Genomic DNA, 18577 nt, shown 5'->3' with positions numbered 1-18577 from the left:
CTTGATGGGCTTTCGCCTGATTCAACATGGCTCTTCTTATGTTGTTATGTTCTTATGTTCTTATGACTCAGGGCAGCTTACAACAGTATGAAATTACAAAAACAATAAAAAGAAGTCAAATATAAAAACTAAACTATAAAATCTCAATTAAAAACCATAATAACTAACCCGTTAACATGCATATATAACATTCATACAATGTGGCCATGATAGTGGTTGAATTAATGGATCACAGACCTGTTGGCAAAGCCAGGTTTTAGTGGCCTTATGAAAAGCCAATAGCATGGGAACAGTACGGACCTTGGGGGGGGGCAGTTGATTCCATAGAGCCAGTGGCGGCAACAGAGAAGGCCCTCCCTCGTGGGCCTACATCTAGATTTGTGGAAGTGATGTGCCGGTGCCTGGAGGCTGTTGGGGCCTGGATGGGTGTCAACAGACTCAAGCTCAACCCGGATAAGACGGAGTGGCTGTGGGTTCTGCCTCCCAAGGACAACTCCATCTGTCCGTCCATTACCCTGGGGGGGGAAATTATTGACCCCCTCAGAGAGGGTCCGCAACTTGGGTGTCCTCCTCGATCCACAGCTCACATTAGAACAACATCTCTCAGCTGTGGCGAGGGGGGCGTTTGCCCAGGTTCGCCTGGTGCACCAGTTGCGGCCCTACCTGGACCGGGACTCATTGCTCACAGTCACTCATGCCCTCATCACCTCGAGGTTCGACTACTGTAATGCTCTCTACATGGGGCTACCTTTGAAAAGTGTTCGGAAACTTCAGATCGTGCAGAATGCAGCTGCGAGAGCAGTCATGGGCTTACCCAGGTATGCCCATGTTTCACCATCACTCCGCAGCCTGCATTGGCTGCCGATCAGTTTCCGGTCACAATTCAAAGTGTTGGTTATGACCCACCTTTGCCGTCAGGCATGGGGAAACTAAACATCTCCCCTGGGCACGTTGAATTTATATATGGTATGCTTGTGTGTGTGTGTATGTTAGTATAGGGGTTTTTCTTAAATTTATAATATTTTAATTAATTGGATTAATGTATTGGATTGTCTTTTCACTTGTTGTGAGCCGCCCCGAGTTTTCGGAGAGGGGCGGCATACAAATCCAAATAATAAATAAATAAATAAATAAATAAATAAATAAATAAATAAATAAAAAGTTAAGAATTTCCCAAGCACAGTTCAAATAAGGAAAGTGAGAAATTACCTTGTCAGATATAAGGCAATTAGATTCCCTTATAAACTTCATAGCAACCAATGAAACACATAAAGTAAATAAGACGCTACTATGTATAGATGCCTAAACATGAAAGAACATTTTTCACGCTCTTGTTCTTTGGATGAGGGAGAATGATGCAACCACTAATGAGTATTTCATGCTATTTTTTTTCCCAGAGTGCAAGGGCATAAAACTCTTGGTAATTGGGGCCAAAAAAGCCAACATTCCCAAGTATCGTTTCATATACAGCTGTGGTGCCTTCTTGATGCTGCCAGGATGACCAGCTGCTGTGGCCTGCCCTTCCAGCAGAAATGCTACAGTCATTTTGACATTTCCCAAGGAAATGTGTGAAGTTTCCCACTTAAGCAATTGATTGACTCTAGTTCACCAGAAGAGCCCTTCACTCCACCACTCAAAATAGAATACCCTACGAGACTAGACTTTCAATCCTGGACCTAGAAAGCCTAGAACTAAGACGCCTTAAACAAGATCTAAGTATTGCCCACAAGATCATATGCTGCAACGTCCTGCCTGTCGGCGACTACTTCAGCTTCAACCACAACAACACAAGAGCACACAACAGATTTAAACTTAATATTAACCGCTCCAAACTTGACTGTAAAAAATATGAGTTCAGTAACCGAGTTGTCGAAGCGTGGAACTCATTACCGGACTCCATAGTGTCATCCCCAAACCCCCAACACTTTACCCTTAGATTATCTACAGTTCACCTATCCAGATTCCTAAGAGGTCAGTAAGGGGCGAGTACAAGTGCACTAGAGTGCCTTCCGTCCCCTGTCCTATTGCTCCCCTATATCTCCTATACCTTTCTTCTATTCCTATATCTCTTCTTCTATTCTTTCATTGATATGTTTTATTCCTATATCTTCTCTTCTATTATTTCTTAGATATATTTTACTATGAGTATCTCCTCTATAACCTTCATCATGTATTTTACTATGTGTATATAGATATATACCCACTAAAACCCTCATTGTGTATTGGACAAAATAAACAAACAAGCGCCTCTACTTACGAACTTTTCTAGATAAGAACCGGGTGTTCAAAATTTTTTGGCCTCTTCTCAAGAACCATTTTCCACTTACAAACCCGAGCTTCCGAAACTGTTACCAGAAAAGGCAGGGAGAAGCCTCTGTGTGGCCTCTCTAGGAATCTCCTGGGAGGAAACAGGGCCAGAAAAGGCAGGGAGAAGCCTCCATGGGGCCTCTCTAGGAATCTCCTGGGAGGAAACAGGGCCGGAAAAGGCAGGGAGAAGCGTCCGTGGGGCCTCTCTAGGAATCTCCTGGGAGGAAACAGGGCTGGAAAAGGCAGGGAGAAGCCTCCGTGGGGCCTCTCTAGGAATCTCCTGGGAGGAAACAGGGCTGGAAAAGGCAGCGAGAAGCCTCCGTGGGGCCTCTCTAGGAATCTCCTGGGAGGAAACAGGGCCTCCACTCTCTCTGTGGTTTCCCCAATCTCACATATTATTTGCTTTTACATTGATTCCTATGGGAAAAATTGCTTCTTCTTACAAACTTTTCTACTTAAGAACCTGGTCACAGAACGAATTAAGTTCGTAAGTAGAGGTACCACTGTAACTAGAAATGTAAATTTAAATAATTCTGCAACATAAAGTAAAACATTTTGTTGTAAGCTGCCCTGAGTCAGTTGAGAAGGGTGGTATAGAAATCTAATAAATAAATATTACTTTAAATACTTTAATTTAAAAAAAACCTGATTCAAATCAAACACAAAACAGACAGCCTTCCTAATCAGGCATTTATAGCAAGAGGGGTCTTGGCCAGTTGCTGTGAGGGTAGATGGCTTCACTTCAGCAAGTTGCTGGCTTCATTTCTATTTGCAAACACAAGCTTCACTCAAGTGGCACTAAAAAGGAAAGAAAGGGAGGTTGGGGGAACAAGCTGTATAAAGAGGAGAGTCGTTCTACCATGAGGGTAAAACAGAGATTACTGTCTGGAGGATTCTAACACTCAGCCGAATTGATAATAAAGGGAATTATTTTGTAAGGTTCCTAGAAATGTGTTGTATCCTGAAATGGCTACCTTGTAACGCTGTAAATAGTTTGTTCCTCTTTTCCAGCGCTGTCTGAGCCCAAGCAGGAAGTCGCTCCTGATTGGCTCAGACGCGGCCGGCTCTCGCTTTGGCGGGAACCGCAAAAGTATAAAAGAAGCGGCTTCTCCCTGCAGAGCCAGTCGGTACTCGCTGAATTGTCACTTTACCTTGCTGAGCTGTCACTTATTCTCTGAGCTGAATAAAAGTACCGATTGCTCAAACCCTGTCTCTGGGTCTACTTCACTGGCGACGAACGAACGGAAGAACTTCGCGTGCAACATGGACAAAATCCAGATCGGCCAGGCTCCAGAACTTTTCGATGCCGAGAAAATGACTTGGGACGAGTACATGGCCACCTTCGAGATATTCCTCGAGGCGGCGGGAATGCAGGACGCCGGAGCCGATCGCAGACGGGCTATTTTTCTAAACTACTGCGGCGCAGAGATCCGTAGACTTGCCCAAACTCTCACCGAACCAGAACAAGCAAGAGCCACAGCGTGGGACGTCCTTCAACAGAAACTAGCGAGCCATTTTAAACCAACCAGACCAGCCGTGGTTTACCGGCATCAATTTCACATGATGGCTCAGAGAGAAACCGAGTCGATAAGCCAATTCACAACGCGGCTTCGAACGGTACTCGCTCAATGCAAGTTTCAAGATCCGGAAGCTCGCCTCACCGACGCCTTGATTTTCGGCATGAAGAACCACACAGTGAGAAGTAAACTCCTCACCGAAGATGAGCCGACTCTACAAACCGTAATCAAATTAGCGCAAACCGCGGAAGCAGCCGACGCAGCGGCAAGAGAATTAAAAGAGCACGGAAGGCGAGAAACCATTGCCAAAATCGACGCCGAGTCTCCCAGCGCCATGGGAACAGACGTCCGCAGCCAGCCAACTAGCAACGGGGACGACTGCCTCCTCCTGCAAGACCAACCGAGACACCCTAGAGCTACTCATCCAGCCCCCTGCGCGGGCTGCCGGGGAAATCACCAGCGCCATCGATGCCCGTTCCGCGACACCACTTGCCGCCGTTGCAACCGGAGAGGCCACATCGCCATCGCATGCAGAGCAACGGCACCAGAAGAAACTTTTGCCACACAACAATACCAGCGACCCCAAAACCACCCCCCCCAATCGCGAGAAAGGAGACCGTTCCGCAACTCGGGTCAAAGGAATTACCCCACCGCTAACCGAGACTACAATAGAGGTAACTCTCAATATTCCGTGAATAACACGGCAACCAAAAAGGGGGCTAAAATTGTTATCTCGTTGTTGCTAAATAACCAGCCTTGCTCAATGGAGCTAGATACGGGTTCGAGATATACCATCATGCCCTGGGAAAAATTTAAGCTATATATGCCTAATGTGTCTGAGGCTGACCTAATTCAAACCTCTTTGGTGATCAGAGACTTCCAAGGGGGGGTAATCTCGGTCCTGGGAACTGCAAATGTACCTATTGTATTTAAGAATGTCAAATGTACCCTTCCCATGCTTATTGTGACGGGGGCCAAACACTCCCTGCTAGGGCTAGCATGGATGGAACCGTTGGGGATTGAAATTTCGGGTGTGTGTAATGTAAACTGTGATATTATGCCTAACTTTGTGAAAGAGTTCCCTGAAGTGTTCAGCCCCACCTTAGGATTGTATAAGGGAACCCCCATATCTTTCTCTATTGACCCCAAGGTCCCACCAGTTAGACTGAAACCTCGCAGGGTTCCCCTCCCGCTTCTCCCCAAGCTAGACTTACAGCTGGACAAACTCATTAGTCAAGGTATCTTGGTCCCTGTGGAACAGGGGCCATGGGAAACTCCCATAGTGACACCCCTGAAGCCAGATGGCTCCTTAAGAGTTTGCGCTGATTACAAATCAACCCTGAATAAGGCACTCCAACACCACCCCTACCCCATTCCGGTTGTGCAACAACTCTTACACTCCCTGGGGGAGGGGAAAAGGTTCGCAAAGATCGACCTGGCGCAGGCTTACCAGCAACTTCCGGTCGATGAACAAACAGCAAACGCTCAAACAATTGTAACGCACAGGGGGGCTTTCAAATGCACGAGGTTACAGTTTGGGGTGAGCATAGCCCCAGGGATATTCCAGAGCATCATGGAACGCCTATTGTCAGGGGTAAATGGGGCCATCCCATATTTTGATGACATCTTAATTGCAGGGGAAAACCAGGAACAAGTGAACAAAAGAATAAGGGAAGTACTTAAGAGGCTACAGGACAAAGGGTTACGAATCAAGCCTGATAAATGTGTCTGGGGAACTAACAGTATTGAATTCCTAGGATATAAAATAGATAAGGAAGGTATCCACCCCACAACTGAGAAGCTGAGAGCAATTAGAGAAGCCCCAGAGCCACGAGATAAGAGTGAGTTGCAAGCATTTTTGGGCCTCCTTAATTTTTATTCCGTTTTTTTAAAGCAGAAGGCAACAGTAGCAGAGCCTCTCCATCGTTTACTCCAGAAGGAAGCCCGCTGGACATGGGGGAAAATTGAACGTGAAGCCTTTGCTCAAATAAAAAATTTACTAACTTCTAAAAGTGTAGTAGTCCAATATAGTGCCTCACTACCCATTAGGCTCACGTGCGACGCTTCGCCGTACGGCATAGGAGGAGTCCTAGCTCACGTTCTACCTAATCAGACAGAGGCCCCAATAGCATTTTTTTCAAGAACCATGACCAGCACGGAGAGAAATTATAGCCAGTTAGACAAGGAGGCTCTGGCATTAGTGGCAGGGGTAAAGAAGTTTCACAATTACATTTTTGGAAGAAATTTTGAGCTAGTCACTGACCACAAACCCCTACTAGGCCTGCTAGCCCCCAACAAGCCCACTCCACCTTTTATGTCTCCAAGACTAATCAGATGGGCCCTTTTCCTCTCTGGGTATCAGTATGAGCTCACCCACAAGGGGGGGAAGGAAATCAATCATGCAGACGGCCTCAGCAGATGCCCCATAGCAGACCTGGTAGAAGACCCTGTTCCAACCACAGACGTGCTAATGATAGAACTCGAGGAAAACCCACTAACCACAGCAAAAGAGGTAGCTGCACACACGCAGCAAGACCAAATCCTGAAACAAGTAGTGAACTGTGTTCTAAAGGGATGGCAAAATGATATGGTTAAACCTGAATTGTGTGATTTTAAGAACAAAAGGCTTGAATTGTCATATGTAAAAGGTTGTTTGCTGTGGGGGGATAGAGTGATCATCCCCAAACGCCTAAGGGAAAAGGTACTCAGAATGTTACACGTGGGCCATCCTGGGATTGTCAGGATGAAGAGCCTAGCAAGGGGGCATTTATGGTGGCCAGGGCTTGATGCTGATATTGAAAGTTGGGTTTCAAAGTGTGACCCGTGCCAAGAGTCTAGGCCCAATCCCCCCAAAACAACTCCGGCTGAGTGGGAACAGCCTGCTGGCCCTTGGTCTAGGATCCACATTGATTTTGCTGGCCCAGTGGGGTCTCAGTATTTCCTAATAGTGGTTGATGCTTTCTCCAAATGGTTGGAAATAATAGCAATGAACAACATAACCACAAGTGCCACTATCAAGGTATTGAGCAGACTGTTTGCATCCCATGGTTGCCCTGATCTATTGGTGTCTGACAATGGACCACAACTAACAGCCAGGCAATTCGAATTATTCCTAGATGGCCTGGGGGTCAGACATGCCCTCATCTCGCCTTACTCGCCCTGGGCTAACGGGTTGGCAGAACGTTACGTAAGGGTGGCAAAAGAGGCATTGCACAGGTCAGGCCCTGGAGATGTGCAACAGAACTTGGACCAATTCTTATTAACCCAGCACATTACCCCTAACTCGCACACACATGTAAGCCCTGCAGAGTTATTGATGGGGAGAAAGTTGAGGTCACCACTAGACAGGTTAAACCCAAGGTTCTGTTTGAATAATAACCAAATGTGCATAAAACCAGAAAGAGAAATGTATTTGGGTCAAAATGTATATGTAAAATGCTTTGATGGAAATGTAAACTGGATGAAGGGAATTATTGTTAAGCAAAATGCACCCAAGACTTATATTGTTAAACTGGAGGATGGTCGTTTGTGGAAACGACACATAGACCACATTCGGAAACGAACTGAAAACCAATTACAACAACCCGCTGACTCGGACTCTCCCCCCTCAACAGACTTTTATACATTGCCCGAACTAAGAAACACGCAGAGAGACTTATCGGGCCAGGGGGAACCATCCAGCGACGCCGAGCCATCCTCGTCCTCCGAGGCCTTCGTTGGGCCCGCCAGGCCTAGTCCGCCGCACCGGGAGAACAGCGGCGAGCCATCCTCCACAGTCAGTGGCGAAGGAGAAAATGGACTGCGCAGGTCAGCGCGAGAGTCTCGAAGGCCTCACCGATTGGACGACTTCGTCACGTGGCTTTCTTGATGGATGGGTCCAACTATGAGGGGAGGGGTGTTGTATCCTGAAATGGCTACCTTGTAACGCTGTAAATAGTTTGTTCCTCTTTTCCAGCGCTGTCTGAGCCCAAGCAGGAAGTCGCTCCTGATTGGCTCAGACGCGGCCGGCTCTCGCTTTGGCGGGAACCGCAAAAGTATAAAAGAAGCGGCTTCTCCCTGCAGAGCCAGTCGGTACTCGCTGAATTGTCACTTTACCTTGCTGAGCTGTCACTTATTCTCTGAGCTGAATAAAAGTACCGATTGCTCAAACCCTGTCTCTGGGTCTACTTCAAAATGGACTTTGCTTCATTTTTACTGAACATCTTTAGAGACCTCAACAGCTCTTTCGTTCATTGCTTTGTTTGGAATTTGGACGTGTTCTTTGGTTTTAAGCCGCATTAAATTTGCAACAAGTGGGTCAGGCATTTCATAGTTGGTTTCCAAAAGGAAAAGAAGAAGAAGAAGAAGAAATAGAAGAAGAAGAAGAAGAAGAAGAAGAAGAAATAGAAGAAGAAGAAGAAATAGAAGAAGAAGAAGAAATAGAAGAAGAAGAAGAAGAAGAAGAAGAAGAAATAGAAGAAGAAGAAATAGAAGAAGAAGAAGAAGAAGAAGAAGAAGAAGAAGAAGAAGAAGAAGAAGAAGAAGAAGAAGAAGAAGAAGAAGAAAGGACCTCCCCACTATTACATACAAAGGATGTGGAAACACAGGCATTGAAGAAATCACCCTGGAACTTCTTCTAAGGTCGGAGCTACTGATAAGGCTTCACCTCTCTTCTCAAATGAGGCAGGAATGAATAATCAAGCTGGAACAAGATTTTTTTGGTTATTACATGCATCTTGAAGAATTATTACACCTGCTAATATTTTTTTTTTGTGCCAGGGTATGACAAAAATTAAAACAAGCTGTGTACTACTGCAGATGGTTGGGTTTTTTTCATTTAAAAACAAACTTTTAAAAATGATGTTTCTCTTTTCTACATTCTTGCCTGTTGTTTTTAAAATGAGTATTATTGATCTGTCAGTGGAAGAGATCAGGATCTGTCCCAGAGGATACCAAATGGGGAAGGAAAATTCTTGCTTTGGTGAGTGAAATTAAAACTTGAGACACCCTCAGAGACTTACTGCATTTTATTAGTACAGTGTTCCCTCGATTTTCCCGGGTTCGAACTTTGCGAATAGCCTATACCACGGTTTTTCAAAAAATATTAATTAAAAAATACTTCATGGTTTTTTCCCTATGCCATGGTTTTTCCCACCCGATGATGTCATACATAATCGCCAAACTAATAATTTTTGCAAATAAATAACAAAAAAAATAATTATTGTTAATAAATAATTATGTTTATAAATATCAGGATCACTAAGTGTCTTATTCAATCCTGAGTACCAGTAATAATGGCGAGTAAATGGTTGTTAAGGGAATGGGGAATGGTAATTTAGGGGTTTAAAGTGTTAAGGGATGGCTTGTCCATAGCCAAAAATGGTGTATTTACTTCCGCATCTCTACTTTGCGGAAATTCAACTTTCGCGGGCGGTCTCGGAACGCATCCCCCGTGGAAATTGAGGGAATACTGTATTTCTATTTGTATTTAATTGTGTCTGATTTGATTTGGTAAATGTGTATGTTGAGTTCCAATCAGTGAAGAACTGCAAAAAATTATACTACCACACTGTGGGTGTGGCTTGATGGTCATGTGACCAGATGGCAGTGGCTTGGCAATCATATGATAGGGTCGCTTAAAGGTCATGTGACTGGGTGGGAGTGGCACATTATTTGAATAGCCACAAAAAGGACAAATGATAGACAGTAACATTCTAAGGTTGTGTACTGAACCCACAAGGTTCAGTAGAATAACAGATTAGGCAAGTAGCTTAATTTTCTTTAATTGCTATAAAAGTTCAGTTCTAGATAAGGACTAAAATGATTAAAGCATTTATGGGTATAAACACACTGTTTAATAATTTCCTATTTTAAAAGTAATTAAGGATCATATTAAGGCACTAGAGAAGGAAGGACAATAAAAAACTATTAAGTATTCAATAAATAGTGCATAAAATTATTACTTCCACTGTGTCCCATCCCATAGGGGCAGAAGCCCATTACTGTTTCCAATATTGAAGAGACAGGAGACTGGTGGAGTGACTTAAGATCTTTATTAGGTTACAGGAAGTAACTTCCAGCAGCAGTATACAAAAGGCAGGAGGTTTAAATAGGGAGCCAATCTGATAGGGAATTTCCCTATCTTCTTCCCTCGGACTGGAGTGAAAACTTCCCGGCTTCTTCAGGACATATCAGCACATGTGTTACAACAATCTAACTCAGGAGTCTCTAACCTTGGCAGTTTTAAGACTTGTGGATTTCAACTCCCAGAATTCCTTAGTCAGCTTTGCTGGCTGAGGAATTCTGGGAGTTGAAGTCCACAAGTCTTGAAGTTGTCAAGGTTGGAGACCCCTCAACTAACTGATTGATAGCAGGTCTTGTAGTCTTTTCCCCAAAGTTTTGTCAACAAAAAAAAAATGAGAAAAAAATTAATAAATGTAACTTATTTTATATTATTTATTTATTTATTTATTAGATTTGTATGCCGCCCCTCTCCGTAGACTCGGGGCGGCTCACAACACAATAAAACAGTTCATGACAAATCTAATAATCTACAATTTAAAATATTTTAAAAACCCCATTATTAAAAAGACATACATACAAACATACCATACATAAATTATATAGGCCTGGGGGAAATATCTCAGTTCCCCCATGCCTGACGACGAAGATGGGTTTTGAGAAGTTTACGAAAGGCAAGGAGGGTAGGGGAAGTTCTAATCTCTGGGGAGGAGCTGGTTCCAGAGAGTCGGGGCCGCCACAGAGAAGGCTCTTCCCCTGGGCCCCTCCAACCAACATTGTTTAGTTGACGGGACCTGGAGAAGGCCCACTCTGTGGGACCTAATCGGTCACTGGGATTCGTGCAGCAGAAGGCGGTCTCGGAGATATTCTGGCCCGATGCCGTGAAGGGCTTTATAGGTCATAACCAACACTTTGAATTGTGACCGGAAATTGATCGGCAACCAATGCAGACTGCGGAGTGTTGGTGTAACATGGGCATACCTGGGGAAGCCCATGACTGCTCTCGCAATTGCATTCTGCACGATCTGAAGTTTCCGAACACTTTTCAAAGGTAGCCCCATGTAGAGAGTATTACAGTAGTTGAACCTCGAGGTGATGAGGGCATGAGTGACTGGGCAAACGCCCCCCTCACCACAGCTGAAAGATGGTTCTCTAATGTGAGCTGTGGATCGAGAAGGACACCCAAGTTGCGGACCCTCTCTGAGGGGGTCAATAATTCCCCCCCCCAGGTGATGGACGGACAGATGGAATTGTCCTTGGGAGGCAAAACCCACAGCCACCCCGTCTTATTAGGGTTGAGTTATAACAATCTAACTCAGGAGTCTCCAACCTTGGCAGTTTTAAGACTTGTGGATTTCAACTCCCAGAATTCCTTAGTCAGCTTTGCTGGCTGAGGAATTCTGGGAGTTGAAGTCCACAAGTCTTGAAGTTGCCAAGGTTGGAGACACCTCAACTAACTGATTGATAGCAGGTCTTGTAGTCTTTTCCCCAAAGTTTTGTCAACAAAAAAAAAAGAGAAAAAAATTAATAAATGTAACTTGATCTGGAAAAATCAGGATTACTTCTTGAAGAAACTGGACTATAGTGAATTCTAATTCTTTCTTATTTTCTGGTGGTGGTCTAGATTTTTGCCCTCCAGATCTGATACAATCTCAGTAAGATGCTAGAAACTAAGTATTTGGTACTGATAAGACTTGAGGAACCTGAATATTTTTATATTGTAATTGTTCAGAAATCCAAGGCTTAATCTACACTACAAACATACTTTGGTTTTTGTTTATATTATTTTAGGAGTAGTTGGTTTTGCCGATCTATTGGACTATTGGGAAATCGAATTCAGCAAAACGACTTGATTCTTACGTGGTTTAATTTTGGGGAATTTCTTTGGGAAGGTGGCATAGCTGTTAAACTCGCAACTTGCCTAGTAGCTACTCAGCACAACTCTTATAACCTCTTCAGCCTGATGATTGGCCAGACTACTTAAGAATTATGCTTGAGGATTATGGAAGCAACAGCCACATACCTCAACAAAACAAGAGGCTCCTATGCATCTAATGTGTATTAACTTCAATGTTATGTACATTTAATTGGAAATAAATCCCATGAATCCTGGGGGGACTTGTTCCTTAGATTGCTTCAGTGGAAAGTGTCCCAAAATCAATACATTTTCATCAAATGAATTATTATTGGTAAAATGGTTTCACTGTGTTTTATTTGTCACTGTTATTGGGTCTTTTTTTTTTCAGAGCCGATGTCCATCAGTCCATCAGGATTCTCTGTCTAAAGTTAGATTTCCATGACCATTTTGTTTGCTATTCACTGAATTTCCTGAGTTTTAAGGCCCTGTCAGCACCAGTCATGGAAACAATTTATTTATTTGTTTATTTGTTTGTTTGTCTGTCTGTCTGTCTGTCTGTCTATCTATCTATCCATCCATCCATCCATCCATCCATCCATCCATCCATCCATCCATCTATCTATCTATCTATCTATCTATCTATCTATCTATCTATCTATCTATCTATCATATCTCTCTCTCTCTATCTATCTATCTATCTATCTCTCTATCTATCTATCATCTATCTATCATCTATCTCTCTCTCTCTCTCTATCTATCATCTATCTATCTATCTATCTCTATCTATCTATCTATCTATCATCTATCTATCTATCTATCTATCTATCTATCTATCTATCTATCATCTATCATCTATCTTTATTTATTTATTTATTTATTTATTCATTCATTCATTCATTCATTCATTCATTCATTCATTCATTTATTTATTTATTGGATTTGTATGCCGCCCCTCTCCATGGACTCGGGTCGGCTAACAACAGTGGTAAAAACAGCATGTGACAATCCAATACTAAAACAGCTAAAAACCCTTGTTATAAAACCAAACATACATACAAACATACCATGCATAAATTGTAGAAGCCTAGGGGGAAAGAATATCTCAGTTTTCCCATGCCTGACAGCAGAGGTGGGTTTTAAGGAGCTTATGCAAGGCAAGGAGGGTGGGGGCTATTCTAATCTCTGGGGGGAGTTGGTTCCAAAGGGCCGGGGCCGCCACACAGAAGGCTCTTCCCCTGGGTCCCGCCAAACGGCATTGTTTAGTCGACAGGACCCGGAGAAGGCCCACTCTGTGGGACCTAACTGGTCGCTGGGATTCATGTGGCAGAAGGCGGTCCTGGAGATATTCTGGTACGGTGCCATGAAGGGCTTTATAGGTCATAACCAACACTTTGAATTGTGACCGGAAACTGATCGGCAATCAATGCAGACTGCGGAGTGTTGGTGTGACATGGGCATATTTAGGAAAGCCCATGATTGCTCTCGCAGCTGCATTCTGCACGATCTGAAATTCCCAAACACTTTTCAAAGGTAGCCCCATGCTACATTGGATGCTACATTGTAGTGACACTAGATTATTATTTCAGATGTTATAGACCTGGTGTTCAATCAGAGATGAAAGATAAACATAGAAGTAAGATTAAAGAAAGAAAAAGTGTCTGTTGAGAAATTAAGAAGTGTGATTAACAAATATAAATAGAAAAAAAATAGAAAACATACAATCCTGTTTTTCTTTGCAGCAGTTACAAACAATCCTGTCTCATTCCTAATTACACTTGAACCACAATTAACTTCTTTTTGTGTGCAACCTTTTAAAATAGCGAATCCATGAATGTCCAATTGATTTTTTTCAATTTTCATCCCCCACCCAAATTTTTAATACCCTGTTTTCCCCAAAATAAGACATCCCCTGATAATAAGTACAACTGGGTTTTTGCTTTTTTCAAGAGGCAATTGGACTTCCTGGTTTTTCTCTGAAGATGTTTCACTTCTCATCCACTTCGTTTAGCTCTGAAGAAGCTTCTTAGATGAGAAGGAAAACGTCTTCAATGAAAAACAAGGAAGTCCAATTGCCTCTTGAAAAAAATACACCTTTGGAACTTCCTTTATTATTGCCTAACGTTTTGTGGTGGTGTTTGTTGCTGAAAATGAGAAATCACTGCATGTGTTACATGTCAGACTTTCTACTAAATCTGCACTTCTATTCTACTAGTTTTTCTCATCATTCCTATCACCCACTTCCTCCCATGTTGACTGTATGACTGTAATTTGTTGCTTATATCCTAAGATTTTTATTAATATTGCTTCTTCATTGCTTATTTATTTATTCATTCATTCATTCATTCATTCATTCATTCATTCAATTTTTATGCCGCCCTTCTCCTTAGACTCAGGGCGGCTTACAACATGTTAGCAATAGCACTTTTTTTAATGAGCTAGGCTATTGCCCCCACAATCCGGGTCCTCATTTTACCCACCTCGGAAGGATGGAAGGCTGAGTCAACCTTGACCCAGTGATGAGATTTGAACCGCTGACCTTCAGATCTACAAGTCAGCTTCAGTGGCATGCAGTACAGCACTCTACCTGCTGCGCCACCCCGGCTCATTTGACCCCTATTACAATCATTAAGTGTTGTACCACATGATTCTTGACAAATGTATATTTTCTTTTATGTACGCTGAGAGCATATGCACCAAGACAAATTCCTTGTGTGTCCAATCACACTTGGCCAATAAAAATTCTATTCTATTCTATTTGAAAGCTATACAAATGATGACACTTTGAGTAATTGTTTAGGGGCTAGTACTGTTATTCTTTCCAGTTCTTCTCAGTTTCTGGAGGGGAATTTTGTAGCTCAATACTCCAAGTTTCATTCTCACACAGGTTTCCTGTGGAATGAAAACAAATAAATTGAGAAACCCCGATAACTACAGAAATCATAATAGGCCAATTAAACACACAAATGATAGGATGTGCCACAGATAACTTTTCCCCCAAGAATCCTAGAGATTCAGTTTTTCCAAAAATATATTTCAAAGTTGCACCAAACTTTGCTTGTTTTGAAGTTCTGTATTTATTTAAAAGGATTGTGATTCACTTTGCGGTCTCCTAGTGAGCCTGTCTGCCTTCATACCATGCATACTAATGTTTCACTTTTTGTAACTGGAACTTTGCTTTTATTCTTGATAAATATAGTTCCTTGTGTCTAAGGATTCTGAATTTTAACTGCCAGCTTTGCAAAGACGTGATTCATTAATTTGGACTCATTCTCTCAGGCTGTCTCTGCTAAGATGGCATAAAGGGGCTTTTGAGTACACGGAGCAGAAAACCGGAGCTTTCATTCATTACTGCCTGTCAAGTTTTTTGTAGACAGACTCTTTTGGCAGCTGCAGCTGCTTCATTTCAAGAATAAAAGAGAAGCAGGTGATGCAGGCAAATATTACGCGTCCCAGGATAACGCTACAGGATCTAATCTAGGTTGGTCACCTGGACCAGAGGTTTTGTCCAGAGATGGGTTTTAACAGGTTCTGGTAGCAGAAATTTTGAGTAGGTTGGAGAACTGGTGAATACCAGTTCTGATGGCCCCCATCTCCATTTGTTCTCTGTATGCAGTAACCATCCCCTGGTTACTGGAGTGGGAATGGAGATTTTACAGTATCCTTCCCCCCGCCACGCCCACCAAGCCAAGCCCACAGAATCAGCACTGGTTTTGTCTTCCGAGCTTTTGGGCTCATGCTGGAATCCATCTTCAGGAAACCGCTCTCTAACACACTTTGCTGGGGCGAAGCTCCATGAAGATGGTTTTCAGCATGAATCCAAAATCTTGGAAGACAAAATCTCTGGTCCAAGTCACTGACCTAGATTGGATCCTGCAGTTTTAACTACTCGCAGACAGGGGTGGGCTCCAGCCGGAACGCTAAATTGGACTCGCGGCAGCGGTTCGTAAGTGCTTGCAGGCCCAGCGCAATTTTGCTTTTGCACCTGTGGAGATAGCAAAATTGCGCATGGAGCCGCATGTGTGCCCGTGTTTCAGCATGTGCAGAAGCAAAAAAAACCCTCACTGAAACATGGGCATACCTGCAAAAGGTGCAAAAGCAAAAGTGTGCTGGTCCCGCAAGACCTCATGAGCCGCGGTGGTGAGCCCAATTTAACGTTCTGGCTAGCAGTCCACCCCTGCTCACAGACCTGTCAAACTGGCAGCCCATGGGATGCCACGCCCATCCCGGCTCCACAAAGGCAAAAAACATTATGATACCTCATGTTACGTGACGTGATCAAGTTTGAAACCCATGAACTAGAGGAATTGAAATGTATAGTAACTGATCAAGGCACTGATGTCATTAATAATAATAATAATAATAATAATAATAATAATAATAATAATAATAATAATAATAATAATAATTGGACTTAATCCCTGGATAGTTCAATGGATTTGCAGCTGGCTGAAGCGTAGACATCAGAGAGTTATTGTTAATGGCGAGTATTCTGAGCAGAGTCAGGTTACAAGCGGTGTGCCACAAGGATCTGTTCTGGGTCCTATTCTTTTTAATATATTTGTGAGTGACATAGGGGAAGGTCTGGTAGGGAAGGTTTGCCTATTTGCCGATGACTCTAAAGTGTGCAATAGGGTTGATATTCCTGGAGGCGTCTGTAATATGGTAAATGATTTAGCTTTACTAGATAAATGGTCTAAGCAATGGAAACTGCAGTTTAATGTTTCCAAATGTAAAATAATGCACTTGGGGAAAAGGAATCCTCAATCTGAGTATTGTATTGGCAGTTCAGTGTTGGCAAATACTTCAAAAGAAAAGGATTTAGGGGTAGTGATTTCTGACAGTCTCAAAATGGGTGAACAGTGCAGTCAGGCGGTAGGGAAAGCAAGTAGGATGCTTGGCTGCATAGCTAGAGGTATAACAAGCAGGAAGAGGGAGATTATGATCCCACTATATAGAATGCTGGTGAGACCACATTTGGAATACTGTGTTCAGTTCTGGAGACCTCACCTACAAAAAGATATTGACAAAATTGAACGGGTCCAAAGACGGGCTACAAGAATGGTGGAAGGTCTTAAGCATAAAACGTATCAGGAAAGACTTAATGAACTCAATCTGTATAGTCTGGAGGACAGAAGGAAAAGGGGGGACATGATCGAAACATTTAAATATATTAAAGGGTTAAATAAGGTCCAGGAGGGAAGTGTTTTTAATAGGAAAGTGAACACAAGAACAAGGGGACACAATCCGAAGTTAGTTGGGGGAAAGACCAAAAGCAACATGAGAAAATATTATTTTACTGAAAGAGTAGTAGATTCTTGGAACAAACTTCCAGCAGATGTGGTAGATAAATCCACAGTAACTGAATTTAAACATGCCTGGGATAAACATATATCCATCCTAAGATAAAATACAGAAAATAATATAAGGGCAGACTAGATGGACCATGAGGTCTTTTTCTGCCGTCAGACTTCTATGTTTCTATGTTAATAATAATAATAATAATAATAATAATAATAATAATAATAATAATTTATTAGATTTGTATGCCGACCCTCTCTGAAGACTCGGGGCAGCTCACAACAACATAAACAGTGTACAAATATAATTTTAAAAAATTCAATTTTCTGTATACAGTGTTCCCTCGCTTTTCGCGGAGGATGCGTTCCGAGACCACCCGCGAAAGTTGAATTTCCGTGAAGTAGAGATGCAGAAGTAAATACACTATTTTGGCTATGAACAGTACCACAAGCTTTCCCTTAACACTTTAAACCCCTAAATTACAATTTCCCATTCTCTTAGCAACCATTCAGATTATTACTCACCATGTTTATTTATTAAAGTTTATTTAAAAAAATATTTATTAAAAGCAGACGAAAGTTTGGCGCTGACATATGATGTCATCGGGTGGGAAAAACCGTGGTATAGGGAAAAACCCCGCAAATTAATATTTTTGAAAAACCGTGGTATAGACTTTTCGCGAAGTTCGAACCTGCGAAAATCGAGGGAATACTGTATGTAGGAAAACATTTGTAAGCTTCCTATTTCTGGTCTGATCTATACATTACTATTTTTCAGATATAGATGAATGCCTGGAAGGTAGAATCCAGATTTGTAGCCAAAATTGTCTCAATGTCCCTGGATCTTTTACCTGCTCCTGTATTCCAGGCTATTCTTTGGGAGATGACAAGAGGTCTTGTCACGTAAGTGGTAAGGTTAGTTTGTTGTTTTTCACCAATTTGTCATAAAAGGTGTTTTGGTGAAAGAAAATACTGGCTCCTCACCCATTCCAAGTTTTCATCCTTCATATGAAATATGAAAATGGTGATATTTTGAATGTCTTTTGCACATTAGCTCCTAAACTGTGGAAATACTTTCCCAGGGAAATCTGACTAATCTTATTTGGCTAGTTACAATGAATTTACTCTCTCAATACACTGCTCAAAAAAAATAAAAATAAAGAAAACACTTAAAAAACGGAATATAACTTCAAGTAAATCAAACTTTTGTGAAATCAAACTGTCCACTTAGGAAGCAACACTGATTGACAATCAATTTCACAGGCTGCTGTGCAAATGGAAGAGTTGTGCAAATGAAATGTTCAATGAGAATATTTCATTCATTCAAATCTAGGATGTGTTATTTGAGTGTTCTCTTTATTTTTTTGAGCAATATACATTACTGATTCCTAGCTTTATTGTAGGATTCCCCCCACCCCACCCCACTGTCTGTTTTTTGTTTTTGCTCTTTGTATATTGTCCTTAAAAAAAAAAGTATTTATACAGTTCTCGGAGAGGAGCGGCATATAAATCTAATAAATAATAATAATAATAATAATAATAATAATTATAATTATTATTATTATTTATTATTATTATTATTATTATTATTTATTTAT

The 18577-nt window shown here is 42.1% G+C and overlaps 1 protein-coding gene across 1 annotated transcript in view; it reads left to right on the top strand.

Annotated features, from left to right (window-relative positions):
- The first annotated feature begins 8660 nt into the window (after positions 1–8660).
- The window catches only part of EGF (epidermal growth factor), a 64841-nt gene continuing 54924 nt past the window's right edge, over positions 8661–18577 (top strand). Inside the window, exons 1-2 of the mRNA XM_070756670.1 lie at positions 8661–8784; positions 17758–17889. Coding sequence (XP_070612771.1) covers positions 8661–8784; positions 17758–17889 — 256 coding nt within the window. The remainder of the gene's footprint in view (positions 8785–17757; positions 17890–18577) is intronic.

The sequence above is a fragment of the Erythrolamprus reginae genome, chromosome 7 (genome assembly GCF_031021105.1).
Source record: "Erythrolamprus reginae isolate rEryReg1 chromosome 7, rEryReg1.hap1, whole genome shotgun sequence".
NCBI classification, from domain to species: Eukaryota; Metazoa; Chordata; class Lepidosauria; order Squamata; family Dipsadidae; genus Erythrolamprus; species Erythrolamprus reginae.
The sequence above is the reverse complement of the archived record's forward strand: the minus strand, read 5'-3'. Positions and strand labels throughout refer to the sequence as shown.